Below are 15600 nucleotides of genomic sequence, written 5' to 3'. Positions count from 1 at the left end.
GACTTGATTCCTGCGCACACCCAATGTTAGAATAAAATCCATCCACACGCAAACATGGATGGATGTCCATCCATCCATCCATTTTCTAACCCGCTGAATCCGAACACAGGGTCACGGGGGTCTGCTGGAGCCAATCCCAGCCAACACAGGGCACAAGGCAGGAAAACAATCCTGGGCAGGGTGCCAACCCACCGCAGGACACAACACAAACACACCCACACACCAGCACACACTAAGGCCAATTTAGAATCGCCAATCCACCTAACCTGCATGTCTTTGGACTGTGGGAGCAAACCGGAGCGCCTGGAGGAAACCCACGCAGACACGGGGAGAACATGCAGACTCCACGCAGGGAGGACCCGGGAAGCGAACCCGGGTCTCCTAACTGCGAGGCAGCAGCGCTAGCACTGCGCCACCGTGCCACCATGTAGGATGTCAATATATAGTAATACCTACAGTATCTTTAACATATTGTATTCTCATTTGCTTGCTTTTTGACAATAAACTTGTTTATATTCTGATATGAGACCAGATTTTTAAAAATATTTATTATAATATTTTCCTCTGGCTGATTCCTGTCACACACCTTCTTTTAGAATAAATTCCATCTCCTCACAAACCTGATGATGTTAGATATCAATATATATTTATTACTGTATTTCATATAGTATTCTTAATTGCTTTGTTTTATAACAATAAATTTGTTTATTTATATTCCAATTTGATGCCAGAATTTTCAATGGTTCTTGCCGTTTACCTACTATTTTCCTCTGACTGATTCCTGTCACACATTAAGATTAAATGTATGATTAAAATCCAGCTTCTCACAAACCTGGATAGATGGATTTTGTTGTATGTCAATATATATTATTACTTGTGTTTAATAAATTGTATTTCCATTTGCTTTGCTTATTGACAATAAACTTGAACGTTTTTTGACTTTGAAAAGCACTATATAAAAAACATCGATTAGACATCCTGCAGACATTCTGAGAAGGTTGAGTGCATCACATTTTTAAAAAATGACACGTATTTCTAGGTAGATTATGTTTGTTTTAGTAAATTTCTGTAATAGTAAATCTTTATATTTTATACTGTGGGATAGTAATCTCAGCAGTACTGTAATTGGGCAGCATTATAACCCATCCTGGAGGGGACTTCAGGTTAATGCAACGAAAAATGTCTCCCAGAATTCAAAAAATGTTCTTCAATGTGTGACTTGCAGGGCCATCTTAACATATGGGCACAATGGGCAGTGAATGGGGACCCCAGGAGCATAGAGGCCCATGATGTTTCTGATGTCAATGTATGTTTCTCTTAAGCTATAAAAACAGGGGTCCCAGCACACCTATTATGCTGTTAACACAGCCCTGTGTAAAGGACGTGGGATCTGATCTGAATAAGATGTAGTGTTTATACCTTACTGTTTTGGAATTTACTAACTATAATGAAATAAATAAATGTAGGAATACTTACGAAAAATAGATGTATCCCCAACCCAAGAAAGCGACTACAAAAGGGTCACAGAGCAGTGCAACAAACTTAGAATAGGAGCTCGTATATTTAAGGGACGTCAGTATAGCACAAAATACAAAGTTAAACATTAAAAAAACTTGTAGTGTGGTGTTTAGAATACTTTGTTTAACGCTAGAACTCGATAATGGATCGGCGATTGCTTCCGTGTTGGCAGCTATACAAATGATGGCAGGTAAAGAGATATAAATATCCAGAAAAATAAAAGCAAACCAGCGATTCTCATCGAAACAGAGCCCCTACTGTCTGACCTGGCGCCGGTGTGTTCGTCGAGGGCGGGTCCGTTATTCGGTATAAAGGATTCCTCCGCCGGTTGACCGGTCTACTTAGTCAAGCCCTTGAGGCCGGGGTTAGACGGTCCAGCCAGACGAGAACAGGTGAGGAAGATTTGTTAAGTTACGGCGGGAAAAGTTGATGGGTAAACAGGTTTGAACTTGATCTTGAACTTGAAATGGCGTTCTGGGTACCGTCGCGTGCCCACCCTCCAGATGTACCAGGTTCAATACTACCAAACCGGTGTTTTTTCTTACTTCTGTCCTGTACTATTTGGAAAGTTTTATTCGACAAAGAAGGGTTTCACCGATAAATTCCGTTGGTGCACGCCATTTTGACTGGGACGTATTGCCTTCACTCTCCTCCTTCTCTCTCTCCACAGATTCTACGTAGAAGCGTCGCGCCATGGGGAAAGAGAAGATCCACATTAATATTGTCGTCATAGGGCACGTCGACTCCGGTAAATCCACTACCACCGGCCACCTTATCTACAAATGCGGCGGCATTGATAAAAGAACTATCGAGAAGTTCGAAAAGGAAGCGGCCGAGGTAAGTGCCGCACTCGGTGTGTGACCCATTTTGGAACTGAGAATTGTTAAGCAGCATGGATGACGCCAGTGTCCTAGTTGAACGTATAGGAAAAATTACATCCAAATACGCCATTGGTTCGTGGGCTTTTATGGGGACAGACCAAGGAGAAGTGATCAGATGTGTGGTGCCGTTTGCATGGACGTGCAATATGTTGGACGTGGCCTTTGCATGTTTGCTGTGAGGGCCTCTCCCAGCACATTTTGTACTGTAAATACTGGTCGCTTTTATATATGTATAGTGTGTGTAATATTAATATATATAATCAGTCCTTCCTAAATTTAGCTGAATGACTTTGCAAACCAGTTCTCCACCTCCTTTAAAAGTAAACTTTATGGGAGTGAGGATTGGTGAGCTAATCTGGTTGACCAGAAATCCATAGTTGGACTCCAATCTTAGAATTTTCCCTAATTTGGTGGCGACATGGGAATAATAAGGTGCCAAAAGTTATTTTGTGCTAGTCTACAAAAGTTTAAAGAACACACTTTTGTAGAGCGTGTAGTACTTGTACTGCTCCACACTTGAGCATTCCTAATTTTACTCTTGGAACAGTGCAGTGCCTTTCATGGTGTTTAATTTTGAAATGTTTTATTAAGGGCTGGTAATCCCATATGGAGTAATGCACTCCCTAGGCCTGGTGTGTCCTCTGATCCTGAAGGGCTGTGGTGAGGGCAAATTTTTGCCACTTTCTCCATTAGTAAGCAGTTACTGCCAATTGATTTAGACTGCTTTTGGTTTTTTAATTAGCTTGCTTGTTAAAAATTGACTGTGTGTGCTTTTTTTAACTAGCAGGTGAACAAAAATGAGATGCAAAGAGTCCACATGACCACAGGCAATTTTAATTAGAAGCTTGTTTCTGTTAGTGAAACCCCGTTTCATTTTCCTGGCTTGTTGGTGCCCATATTCTGCCATACCAAACAGTTTCAAAATTTTTCCCTTACCCAATGAGGGCATTACTGTTTTGTAGACCAGAATGATTTTTTTTTTTTTTTTTTTTTTTGTGTTCTCTGACTTGCACCTAACTGGAAGCCAGGTGCAAATCCAATCCAGTAGTCTTGTGTTGGCTTGCTTTGCTTGTCATTATTTGAATGCTAATTCAGGATAAAACTAAGGTTTCTGAGACTTGAAAAGGAAGCAAATTAAAGTGAAAGTGTCATTAATAGTAAGTGGCTGGAATAAACCTGTAGCCCCCAAGGATAGGGTTTGGCACTCTCTTGCCACAAGTACCAGGTGTTTCCATTTGGGTGATGTGGATAGTGCTAATTCTGTTAAACAATCCTGGATTAGAGCCCCAGCTCTGAGTAATATAATTTTACACTTCATAGTAGTCATTTGATCAGAGGGAATCAAATTTCTACAGCTTTTGTGGGCCATATCATTAGTGGACAGGAGGATGAATACAGAAGTGTTTTGTTTGAAGTGGAGAGTGTAACCATCTACAGGTCAACTTTTAGTGACGCGAAGGATCTGGTCCTGGGCAATATGAAGCAGAGGAGACCCCTGACCTGTGGTGCTATCCGAGAAACTGACATGGTTGAAGATTAAAAATACCTGAGAAGAATACATTTGATAACTGATTCTAGTCTTGTGTTGACTCGACTGGTTCAAGAGGCCCAAGTCCTTGGATGTCTTCAGGAGCATGCTACATATGTTCAATCACTCTGTTATTGAGTGTTTGTATTCTGAGGGTTGTGCTGGGGGCAGCAGGGTGGTAGGCAGGTGACAGCCAGCAATCTGTACAAGCTGATTAAGAGAACTGGTTAATTTCTGAAGGTGAACTACAGACTTGATGTGTCTGAGGGACGGATGTTGCTCCATATTATGAGCAATCCCTCTTGCCTCCTTGTGGAACATCAGACCATATGCAGTAATAGATTTGGTGCCACAAGGTTGCAGGATTGAATGCCATAGGAAATCTTTCTCCATGGCAATTGGTAAATTTTGTATGGTGCATAATCGCCCTCTTCATGAACTACATTTATCCACTGTTTTTATTAATGCCTTTTTTTCTTTCCACTTTTAACCTAGCTCCTCTTTTTTTTAATTAGGCTCCACTAATTCCATTGTTGACCATCTTTCTATCCTGTATCTACTTTAGTTGCACTGATTTATATTGAAGTTGTAAACTACCCAAGATTTTTCCTTGTATATATGTGCCAGGTTAATTTTTTTAGTCTAAACAGATTGGTAGAAGTTCTAGCCTGGCACCCAATTCAAATGGTATTGGGCCATGCTCCACTATGAACCTGATCTTGGTAAGAAGGGGATCTGTTTGTTTAGGTGAAATGAAACTTTTATATGTGAATGCCTTATTGGTCCAGAAAGTTGTATTTTTGCAGAAAGTTTTTTTTTTTTTTTTTTTTTTTCCTCTTACCCCTCCCCACTTGTATCTTGTGTTACTCCATACCCTCATGTATAAAATCTGATTATATACTAGTTAAGAGTAGTCTAATTGGTATTCCTTGAAGGCTAGATGCAGTATTTTAAAATTGACATACCTTACTGGCTTGTCAATATACCTACTAATTGGTATAAACCTAAGGTTTAAGGTCGTCTTACCCAAGTTGCTTTACAGAAGTACTTTAGTCAAAGTGCAGGAGCTACCTTTACTTAACACTTAACTACTCACACTGGTGTACTTTGTATACCAATCTTTGTCCACCTTCTTTGTACTTTTGAATTGAGGTGAAGATGGATAGATGGAGTATGGTGCCAGTAGGTTCAAGTAAATATCTCAATGGTTTCCCTCCAGTGTTCCCCAAGCTGGTTTTGAGTGGATGCACCGTTGCAAGTTCCATATGGTGCATTGGTATACCGAGCAGGTACTTGCGTATGTATGAGATCAATGAGCAGATCTTCTTACAACTGAAGTGAAATGATACATCTTGCAAATCCTACAGTGGATGAAATTGTGACTGGTGACATGAGCACTGGAAGTAGATCAGGTGTATTTTCAGATAGTCCACTAGACTGTCATCATTCAGTTCTATGGTATTACATTTAAAAAAAAAAAAAAACAAAAAAAAAAAACGTACAATTTTAAAATTGTAATATTACAACCTCTGTGCATATAACTAGCCATTTAACACTGGTGCATAAAGTACACCATGAGTGAGATGTGAAATGGTGCAAGCAGTTAAGGGTTAAATATACTTGTTGGTCATTACACTGAAGAATGGTTGTCATGTATACCAAGACAAGCAAAATGATTGGCTGGCTTCTGCATAAAGGCAAGGGTCCAAAGCCATATTTAGGACATCACTCCAGATCTTGAAGGAAATGTTTAGCTTTGTGAAAAGGTTGCTGTTTGCTTATGGATCATTTTATCCCCTCTTTAGATGGGAAAGGGCTCTTTCAAATATGCCTGGGTGCTGGACAAACTGAAGGCAGAGCGTGAACGTGGCATCACTATTGACATTTCACTCTGGAAGTTTGAAACCACCAAGTATTATGTCACCATTATAGATGCCCCAGGCCACAGAGACTTCATCAAGAACATGATCACTGGCACCTCACAGGTAATTGGTTTAGTTTTCCTTATACGATTTTTGTATTTGCTATGCTTAAGGTGAGCATTTTACTGTATAGTTTTCTATATCAAGTAGTGGTGGCCTTCTGTTGAACTGCTCTGTTAAACTCTGGTTTTAATGATTTTGATCTTGGACTAGCCCTAAAGATATAAATCAACAGATGTAACCATCATTATCTGGTTACTAGCAAATTCAAAATTTGGTTCTGTTAAATCTTTTCTCCACAAATCACTGAAACCCACCTTTGAGCTCCTTCCAAAGTTGGGTTCTTGTACAAATGCAGGTCCTTATTCTAGTCAAACAAGGAGCTTTTGATTAGGTAGTGTAATGGCTTTGTTCATGGAGATATGACCTGGGGCAAGTATTGTCACTTTGCAAACCTCTGCTTTTCTATAGGCTGATTGTGCTGTGCTGATTGTTGCTGGAGGTGTTGGAGAGTTTGAAGCTGGTATATCAAAGAATGGGCAAACTCGTGAGCATGCACTACTGGCTTTCACCCTTGGAGTAAAACAGCTCATTGTTGGTGTAAACAAGATGGATTCTACTGAACCACCCTACAGTCAAAAACGATATGAGGAAATAACAAAGGAAGTTAGTGCATATATCAAAAAGATTGGTTACAATCCTGTTTCAGTGGCATTTGTGCCAGTCTCCGGCTGGCATGGAGATAATATGTTGGAGCCTAGTGCCAATGTAAGTAAAGCAATAGTATTAAGGTTTGCTGCCCTTTCAGAGCAGCATCCAGTAATATTTCACAATCCTTAGATGCCCTGGTTTAAAGGCTGGAAGGTTGAGCGCAAAGAGGGAGGTGCCAACGGTGTTACCCTCCTGGAAGCTTTGGACTCTATCTTGCCCCCAAGCCGGCCTACAAACAAGCCCCTGCGATTGCCCCTGCAGGATGTCTACAAAATTGGAGGTGTGTATTGGATGGAGATGGGGGGTGGGGGTGTATGGGGTTAAACAAGTATTTCACCAAAATTCTCCCTGTTCCGACACAAGGTATTGGTACTGTTCCTGTTGGCCGTGTTGAAACCGGTGTCCTGAAACCTGGTATGGTTGTGACTTTTGCCCCTTCCAATGTGACCACTGAAGTAAAGTCTGTGGAAATGCACCATGAGGCTCTGGCAGAAGCACTTCCGGGAGACAATGTTGGGTTTAATGTGAAAAATGTGTCCGTCAAGGATATTAGACGGGGGAATGTTGCTGGAGATAGCAAGAATGATCCCCCAATGGAGGCTGGCAGCTTCACTGCCCAGGTAAACAGTTTACAATATGTGGAATCCTCTTTAAGGGTGTAGGCAAAAACTGCTTTTACTATCTGCTTCAAACCACTTAGGATAAATTTCTGTGACCTGTACCTAAACCTTGCAACAAGTGGCATTAGTTGAAGGTAGATAATTCATATTTTTTTTTTTTTTTTTTTTTTTTTTTTTTTTTTTCCCCCCCCCCCCCCCCTCCTCCCCTACCTCAAACCCCTAACCTGGGGTGCTCTTCCTGATGCCAGGTAATCATCCTAAACCACCCTGGCCAAATTAATCCTGGTTATGCTCCAGTACTAGATTGCCACACAGCTCATATTGCATGCAAGTTTGCAGAGTTGAAGGAAAAGATTGACCGCCGTTCTGGCAAGAAACTAGAAGATAATCCCAAGTTACTGAAGTCTGGCGATGCTGCCATTGTGGAAATGATCCCTGGGAAACCAATGTGTGTAGAGAGCTTCTCTCAGTACCCTCCTCTTGGTGAGTTGTGCATGGGTGGTTTTTTTTTTTTTTTTGATGTGTTTACCTATAATGCAAGAAGCACCTATTTTGGTTGAAATGATTAGTTGGCAGATCAGACTATGCACTGTACAAAGATCTAAAATTTTTAGAATCTCCCATCAAAAAAGGCAAACTTACTGTGAATCAAACTAAAACTGTCAGCAGTTATACCAACTGGTGTAAAACTAAACCAATTTCTAAGCTGTCTTGGCCAACAGTCCACTTGGATCTCCAATTCCGCACCAGTATCCTTTGCGGCTTTAGGTGTTTTTAACCATAGTCGATTCCCTAGAAGCTAAGGGAGTGAAGTGATGTGTAAGCATACTGAATTGACTGAACTATAATTCTCCCTCTCCCTTTGTCAAACATGTTCCAAATGGTTGAACTTTTCTTTCATCCAGGTCGCTTTGCTGTGCGAGACATGAGACAGACGGTTGCAGTTGGTGTTATTAAAGCAGTTGACAAAAAAGCTTCAACTAGTGGGAAAGTCACAAAGTCTGCCGTGAAAGCTGGAAAGAAATGAGGTTCTATTTGAACTGGATTTGGACTGGAACCGACCTGATTTAGCACATGCACTGAATGTTCTCTACACCTGATAATGCTGCTATTTTTGAATTATTGGCAATAAAACATTTGACACATCCTGTGTGTGGGGTGTTTTGTGGTTGGTTTTATTCAGATTATGGGAACGGTGAGGGGCGTTCAAAAGTGTTCATTCTCAGAGTTGCTGTGAGGGGTGGGTGTGGTGTTTGGTTTTTTTTTTTTTTTTTTTTGTTTTTGTTAATAATGGATCGGGTTACAAGTGGAGTTAGGACTTGCTGTACGAGGCAAGAATATAAACCTACACGTTATGGTATAAAAATTTATAATCTGCAAAAATCCGAGATGGGTGACTATAGCCCATTATAAAAAGCCCTTTAATAAAGACCTCGGCTCTCAGTACTCGCCGGTTCCTCAAACATCTTCGCCATTGTGTGACTGGAGCACGTGGGTCTTACGTCGCCACTTCGCAACTGATTCGCCCTTGTGATGACGTCACAACCGGTACTTTTTTTTTTTTTTTTTTTGTGTGTGTGTGGGTTTAAACGGCTAGTCTTTTTCCTAATGGGTGATTGGTATGTGATCCCGCCCAGTGTCGGGGAGGCACGCCCAGATGTCGATAGATATAAAAGCTTAGTCCAGGTCTTTCTCCGGTCCTTCTCTCTCCGGCTTCGAACGTGAGAAAACTGGTGTGTCGCTAAGCGATCCTGGTAGGTGAATTTTTATTTTTGGTAATTTTTTTTGGAAATTTTATGTTCTTGGGGGTTAAAACTCGTTCAGTTATTTGAACTGTAACTAAAGGAGACCGCTCGCTGTAATTGTTTCCGCCAATTGGGCGCTAGTGAAAATTCCCAAAGTCGCCTTTTCAATAGCGGCCATAAAACGCACGGAGCCATTTTGAGTTGGAAATGAGCGAAATTGGTTTGCTGTTGTGGCAGAGCTGTTACTCGGTCATCTTCTGTTCATTTCACGCCTTTATAACATGGATAACATTTTTAACCTTTTGTTATAAGTAGTTTTATATAATTTGTACTAATTGATTTAGTATCGTTTATTAACTATAGCACATTGTTACCAGGGAGTGGTCGCTTGTAACATTTTTATAAAGATGGATTGATTTTCTTTTTTTAACAAAAAAAAAGAGCGTGCTTTGTTGAAACTAGACTGTTCGCCTACTTAGAAATGAAAAGATTAAGAGAAACGTATCCGTATGGCGCTGGATGACGGTTTTTCCCTGAGAGATGGGATAATACCATCCACATCCATCCTTTAATCCCATTGCTTTGAATTGTTAATATAATGAAAAGTAAAAACGAGGACCTGTTTTTATTCGGGAATCTACACACATGTTCTCATTTTTGTTATTTTATTGCGGGAATGTCTCCTATTGTCTGCGTGTCTCGTGAGGGCCTTGGAGGTGCAGCTTAATATGGCGGATGGATATCAGTTTCGATTCGGTGTTTAGTTTAGGTGTACGGGCGACTCGATTAAGGTTTACTTTTTTACTTTTAGAAATTGGATTGTGGTGAACTCGGGCACGGATTGCGATAGTCTGGGTGACGCATGAGATGGGGGAGACTCGTCTGACTCACGCCTGGGTGTGTGCTACAAGCCATTCCTAACTTTTATCTTTAAAACCCATAGTAGAAGAACAACATGGGAAAGGAGAAGATCCACATTAACATCGTCGTCATTGGACACGTCGACTCTGGTAAATCCACCACCACCGGCCATCTCATTTACAAATGTGGCGGTATCGACAAGAGGACCATCGAGAAATTCGAGAAGGAGGCGGCTGAGGTGAGTGTCGCGTGCGAAGGCCTGGAAAGCGCCATCTGCTGGCGGTGGACCACATTATTTTCGTGGCGTTATCTAGCACCATCTGCTGATCGGATTGCGCAACCACCATGGCAAATATTTAGTGGTGGTGTGCTTGTGAATTATTTTTTTCTCTTAAATTTTTATTTTTGTGTTATGGTGATAACTCGGTTGTGGATTTGTAATTTTTGGACCATTATTTTATGAGCATTGTACTTGGCATGAATGCTATTTGATGTGCTTTGGATTAACATTTGTATAAAATGAATTTGTACATGAGTATGTAACGTAAATGAGATTAACTGACCATCTTTTAAGAATTACTGTTGCGTGTAAAGCAGAATTTGGGACTATACTGTAATATTCTTTTCATCTCCTTTCTCCTATACATCACAGATGGGTAAGGGCTCCTTCAAGTATGCCTGGGTGTTGGACAAGCTGAAGGCCGAACGTGAGCGTGGTATTACCATTGACATCTCTCTGTGGAAGTTTGAGACCAGCAAATACTATGTCACCATTATAGATGCCCCTGGCCACAGAGATTTCATAAAGAACATGATCACTGGAACCTCTCAGGTATGTCTCCATAATGTTTGCATTGTATATGTTCAATAGATTACAGTGAACCTGAATTGGCGATGCCTAAAAGTGTAGATGCGATTGAATGTTGTGTATATGGACTGACAATTATTTTGTTGTCAATAAATTAAATTTAGACTTTTTTTCCATATAGGCATTATGCTAGATAAGTGTTGGTGTCAATATGCGGGAGCAGATTGTCAGCCGCATAGTTCCCAATAAATGATGGGTGAAGGTTTTTAAACGATAGGATTAATAAACAACACGTGTACATACTTGAGGCAATGTATAAATGCAATACACCGTCTCTTGTTGACAGACCCCCTTGTCACATTTTTAGGGTAAAATAAAAGTTTTAACACATTTTGCTGCATCTTATAGTGCATTTTTGTTTCCACTGACCATTTAATGTGTTTTATTGCAAAGTTTGGTTTTGCTGAAAGTTTTTTAAAGCAAATTAATAATGGTTTCTTGTGCTTTTTTTTTTGGTAGGCTGACTGTGCTGTGCTGATTGTTGCTGGGGGTGTTGGTGAGTTCGAAGCCGGTATCTCCAAGAATGGGCAGACCCGTGAGCATGCTCTCCTGGCCTACACCCTGGGAGTGAAACAGCTCATTGTTGGTGTGAACAAAATGGACTCTACTGAACCACCATACAGCCAGAAACGTTATGAGGAAATTACAAAGGAAGTCAGTGCCTACATCAAAAAGATTGGCTACAACCCTGCCACTGTGGCCTTTGTGCCAATCTCCGGCTGGCACGGAGACAACATGCTGGAGCCCAGCTCAAATGTGAGTATGGTAGCGCGCCCACTAAAGCATCAGAATATGGATGTTTAAACATTATAATACCATAGTTTTTTTTCCTTTGAATTCTACTCGAGGAGCTGTCTTACATTAAAATGCTCCCAAGACATTTCTTCCTTTGTTCACTTTTTTTTTTTTTTAAATATATATAAAGATGCCCTGGTTTAAAGGATGGAAGATTGAACGCAAGGAGGGTGCTGCCAGTGGTGTGACCCTGCTGGAGGCCCTAGATTCCATCCTGCCTCCTTCCCGACCAACAGACAAGCCATTGCGTCTGCCCCTTCAGGATGTCTACAAGATTGGAGGTGTGTTTATTATTATTTATGCTAACAACCTGGAAGAGCAAAATAATCCCCAAAAATCCCATCCTAACTTGCTTCATATGTAAATGTATGACTTGTATGGAATTTTTTTGGTTTTGTTTTTACCTCGTTTAGGTATTGGAACAGTGCCCGTGGGTCGTGTGGAGACTGGAACCTTGAAGCCCGGTATGGTCGTCACATTTGCTCCTGCCAACATCACCACTGAAGTAAAATCTGTGGAAATGCACCATGAGAGTCTGGCAGAAGCTCTTCCAGGAGACAATGTTGGTTTCAACATCAAAAACGTATCTGTAAAGGATATCCGTCGTGGAAATGTTGCCGGAGACAGTAAAAATGACCCACCCATGGAGGCTGGCACCTTCACTGCACAGGTATAGGGACAGACTTCTTCTAATTTAATTGTAGTGAGCTGGGCAACTGTGATCCGCACAGGTCTTGTCAGCTTCACAATTTCTAAGTTTTCCAAACCATACATTTCTTTTTAGGTTATCATCCTGAACCACCCAGGCCAAATTGGACCAGGTTATGCACCAGTGCTGGATTGCCACACTGCTCACATTGCCTGCAAGTTTGCCACCCTGAAGGAAAAGATTGACCGTCGTTCTGGCAAGAAGCTGGAAGACGAGCCCAAATTCTTGAAGTCTGGTGATGCTGCCATTGTAGAAATGGTTCCTGGCAAGCCCATGTGTGTGGAGAGCTTCTCTGACTATCCTCCTCTTGGTAAGTTAGTGATTTGAGTAGGAAGTGTATAAATACACAAGTAAATTTTTGGTTGTTTTGCCAATGTTTAAATCTGAACGCTAACCAGTTGTCTTCATTTGCAGGACGTTTTGCTGTTCGTGACATGAGGCAGACAGTTGCTGTTGGTGTCATCAAATCTGTTGAGAAGAAGGCTTCCAGTGGTGGCAAAGTCACCAAGTCTGCAGTGAAAGCTTCTAAAAAATGAACCACCGTGTTCTGGGCTGTCCAAGTCATGTCTGGGTCTGGACTGCATCTGGGAAACCACTCACAAACCCAGAGCGCCGTAATTAAGGACTGGCTAATGTTGATTAAAACCCATCGTAAAAGTTTCCGCAGGAAAGGACAGTTCAGATTTAATTAAGTGTAGGAATTAAAGTGCCATTCTGTTCCTTGAAATAACCAGCACATTTAAATAGGTTATAAAGCAGTTGCAATTTTAAATTGAAATATTTAAAAGGAACTTCAGTTTTCTAGTAATTTTCACCAGATCCTGGAAAACAAATAAAAAAAAAAATGTGCACAGCTATGTTGTGGTGTTGTTTGTTTGGGAGAGGCCGTGTAGCTTTCAAGGCATTACTGTTTGGGTTCATCCAATAACTTGCAAGATAGGGTTTCAATGCAAACAGTTGGAGTATTGGCCTCTGAGGTACTATGGTTCAGAGGCAAAATGAAATGGGTCTTTTACTGACCTTTTAGAAGTTTTTTTTGACATTGCATCTGCAGAAGACTTACAATGTTTCTTGCACTTTATTATAGTGCATTGATAATGCCACACTGTCAGTGTTTAAGAGCCGTACATTAGTTGGAAATTTTGTGACCTCCACAAGTTTACTTCAGATTACAAGCACTTTTAGACATGTTTGTCCATCTTTTGCATTTCCATTTATCAATTTTCAAAACCATGTGACTTTTTAAATTAAAATGTTGGGCATAATTTTAAGAATTTGACTTTATACTTTTTTCTTCTACAAGGCCAGCCTTCTGTTTTGGCCACACTACAATATGAACTAGTTGCACTTTTTAAAGAGTAGGGTGATTTTTACAATGGCATCATCTCGGGTTAGTGTTAGAGTTTACCTTGGTTAATAATTGTATATCAAGGTACTTAATGGTTTTCAATTATGATTTCAAATGTTGAAAACTTACCATAGAGAAAACATTTCTGTACAATAATGTACTGGTAATCATTTTACACATTTTGCAGAATATCTTCCACCTTTGGACAACACTGTTACAACTAATTTTTTTGTAGTGGTATATATCAAGTAAATGGAATGGTTTTTTTTTGTTTAATATAAGTAAAAGGCTGTAATTTATGAAGTTTTGATTGCCAGTCAAAAAGGACACAGATCCAAGTATGTTTATCAATGGTCATTGCTTCTCATGGTACACTGAGCCATGGGGAAAATGCTCTTGGAAATTGTGGCTCCCTTTGTTTCTCTGTCCAGGTTTGATGTTTTATAGAATGATGTTTTGAATCAATATATTTGAATGGGCCACCTCCACAAAAGTAGTCATTTGTAAGGATTACATAAACTGCATTCATTAGAAATATTTTGAAAATTGACCTGTTTACTTACTCAAGATTCAATTCACTTTTATTGTCTCACGAGGAAAATTTGTTTTGTAAGGTTTTACAGATGAGACTGACATATATCACAACACCGCCATTAAACATAAACTTGGTACAAATAAATGTAATATGGCAGTGAATGTGATAGTTACACACTGCATCAAATTTTTCTATAGTACTTGCTTGTTAATCGGGTAAATTGGACTTTTGAGATCTTATTTTACTGGTCCATTTTACACTTTGACTTTGATGTACAATGTTTCTTGTAAAGTCAATTGTACATTCCTTTTTTGTAAAGCTTGGATGTACAAAATACACCTTCTTTTGGTTGCTCCCATTAGGTGTTGGCACAGCGGATTATCTTTCTGTCCTCTGCATCTTGTTGTGTTACACCCATCGCCTGCATGTCCTCTCTCTCACCACATCCTGTAAGCCTTCCCTTAGGCCTTCCTCTTTTTCTTTTGCCTGGCAGCTCTATCCTTAGCATCCTTCTACCAATATACCCAGCATCTTTCCTCTGCACATGTCCAAATTTAACCTCTCTCCCAACCTGAGCTGACCCCCTAATGTACTAATTTCTAGTCCTATCCATCCTCCTCACACCCAGTGCAAATCTTAGCATCTTTAACTCTGCCATCTCCAGCTCCGTCTCCTGCTTTCTGGTCAGTGCCAGTGTCTCCAGCCCATATGACAGCTGGTCTCGTGTCCTGTAGACCTTCCCATTCAGTCTTGCCGATACCTGTTACTCCTGACACACTTCTCCACCCTGCCAGCACTCTTTCACCTCTGTTCCACAATCCCCATTGTTCTGTACTGTTGATCACAAGTGTTTAAACTGCCCCACCTTCGCCAACTCCTTGCATCTTCACCATTCCTCTGACCTCCCTTTCATTTACACATGTATTCTGTCTTGTTCCTACTTACCTTCATTCCTCTCCTCTAGAGCAGTGGTCCCCAACCTTTTTGACAGCGAGGACCACTTTATTAGATGCAAAATTTTCCACGGACCGGTCAGGGGGGGCAGTTTTATACACAATTTACATAATATTTCTATTATTATTAAGTAGTTCGCATACGTTTGCAACCTGAGATTTTTCTTCTTTTTTTGTATATAGCAAAGATATATGCTTTGCATTTGCCATTCCAACAGATTGCACATCACAAATATTAACACTGCTATCTTTTTTTCATGTCTGCCATTTCTATAGGAGGGTGACAATGAGTTAAATTCCAATGGATGTTTTTCAAATGTTGACAAGCAATAAGCAAAATATATCACTGAAAACCACAGAAAACAAAAACGGCAAAAAAAAAAAAATAGTACGAGGAAAGTTCGAAGAAAGAGATTTTTTTTTTTTTTTTTTTTTTTTTTTTTTTTAACAATGTTTCTGTTTGGGGATCGTTGTGCAAATGTGCACAACTGAGCTGTGACCACAGATCTAACTGCTCTGTGGATGATTCGTTCAAGCATTTCAAGGTCACTTCGTTGTAATGAAAGCATCTGCTGAATGTACTTCGTAGTAATGCGATTTCTATAG

The 15600-nt window shown here is 40.4% G+C and overlaps 2 protein-coding genes across 2 annotated transcripts; both read left to right on the top strand.

Moving 5' to 3' along the window:
- Window positions 1-1800: 1800 nt before the first annotated feature.
- Window positions 1801-8326, top strand: LOC114665343 (elongation factor 1-alpha, oocyte form). The gene is made up of 8 exons (XM_028819855.2): window positions 1801-1910; window positions 2189-2355; window positions 5733-5912; window positions 6321-6617; window positions 6690-6840; window positions 6924-7180; window positions 7429-7663; window positions 8086-8326. Exons 2-8 carry the CDS (start codon window positions 2212-2214, stop codon window positions 8205-8207), a joined length of 1386 nt encoding a protein of 461 aa, XP_028675688.1. The 5' UTR covers window positions 1801-1910; window positions 2189-2211; the 3' UTR covers window positions 8208-8326.
- Window positions 8327-8768: 442 nt separating this feature from the next.
- Window positions 8769-12930, top strand: LOC114665341 (elongation factor 1-alpha, oocyte form-like). Its single transcript, XM_028819853.2, has 8 exons — window positions 8769-8934; window positions 9869-10024; window positions 10439-10618; window positions 11114-11410; window positions 11580-11730; window positions 11863-12119; window positions 12234-12468; window positions 12573-12930. The coding sequence occupies exons 2-8, from the start codon at window positions 9881-9883 to the stop codon at window positions 12692-12694; spliced, it is 1386 nt and encodes a 461-aa protein (XP_028675686.1). The 5' UTR covers window positions 8769-8934; window positions 9869-9880; the 3' UTR covers window positions 12695-12930.
- Window positions 12931-15600: the final 2670 nt, after the last annotated feature.

The sequence above is a fragment of the Erpetoichthys calabaricus genome, chromosome 14 (assembly GCF_900747795.2).
Source record: "Erpetoichthys calabaricus chromosome 14, fErpCal1.3, whole genome shotgun sequence".
NCBI lineage: Eukaryota > Metazoa > Chordata > Cladistia > Polypteriformes > Polypteridae > Erpetoichthys > Erpetoichthys calabaricus.
The sequence above is the reverse complement of the archived record's forward strand: the minus strand, read 5'-3'. Positions and strand labels throughout refer to the sequence as shown.

Excerpts from the sequence above, each read along its gene's own strand:
- LOC114665341 (XM_028819853.2), top strand. The coding sequence starts at position 9,881 with ATGGGAAAGGAGAAGATCCACATTAACATCGTCGTCATTGGACACGTC. Across the intron at positions 11,411-11,579 it reads TGCTGGAGCCCAGCTCAAAT|ATGCCCTGGTTTAAAGGATG; the intron begins GTGAGTATGGTA and ends ATATATATAAAG. Across the intron at positions 12,469-12,572 it reads CTCTGACTATCCTCCTCTTG|GACGTTTTGCTGTTCGTGAC; the intron begins GTAAGTTAGTGA and ends CTTCATTTGCAG.
- LOC114665343 (XM_028819855.2), top strand. The coding sequence starts at position 2,212 with ATGGGGAAAGAGAAGATCCACATTAATATTGTCGTCATAGGGCACGTC. Across the intron at positions 5,913-6,320 it reads TGATCACTGGCACCTCACAG|GCTGATTGTGCTGTGCTGAT; the intron begins GTAATTGGTTTA and ends GCTTTTCTATAG. Across the intron at positions 6,841-6,923 it reads GGATGTCTACAAAATTGGAG|GTATTGGTACTGTTCCTGTT; the intron begins GTGTGTATTGGA and ends TTCCGACACAAG.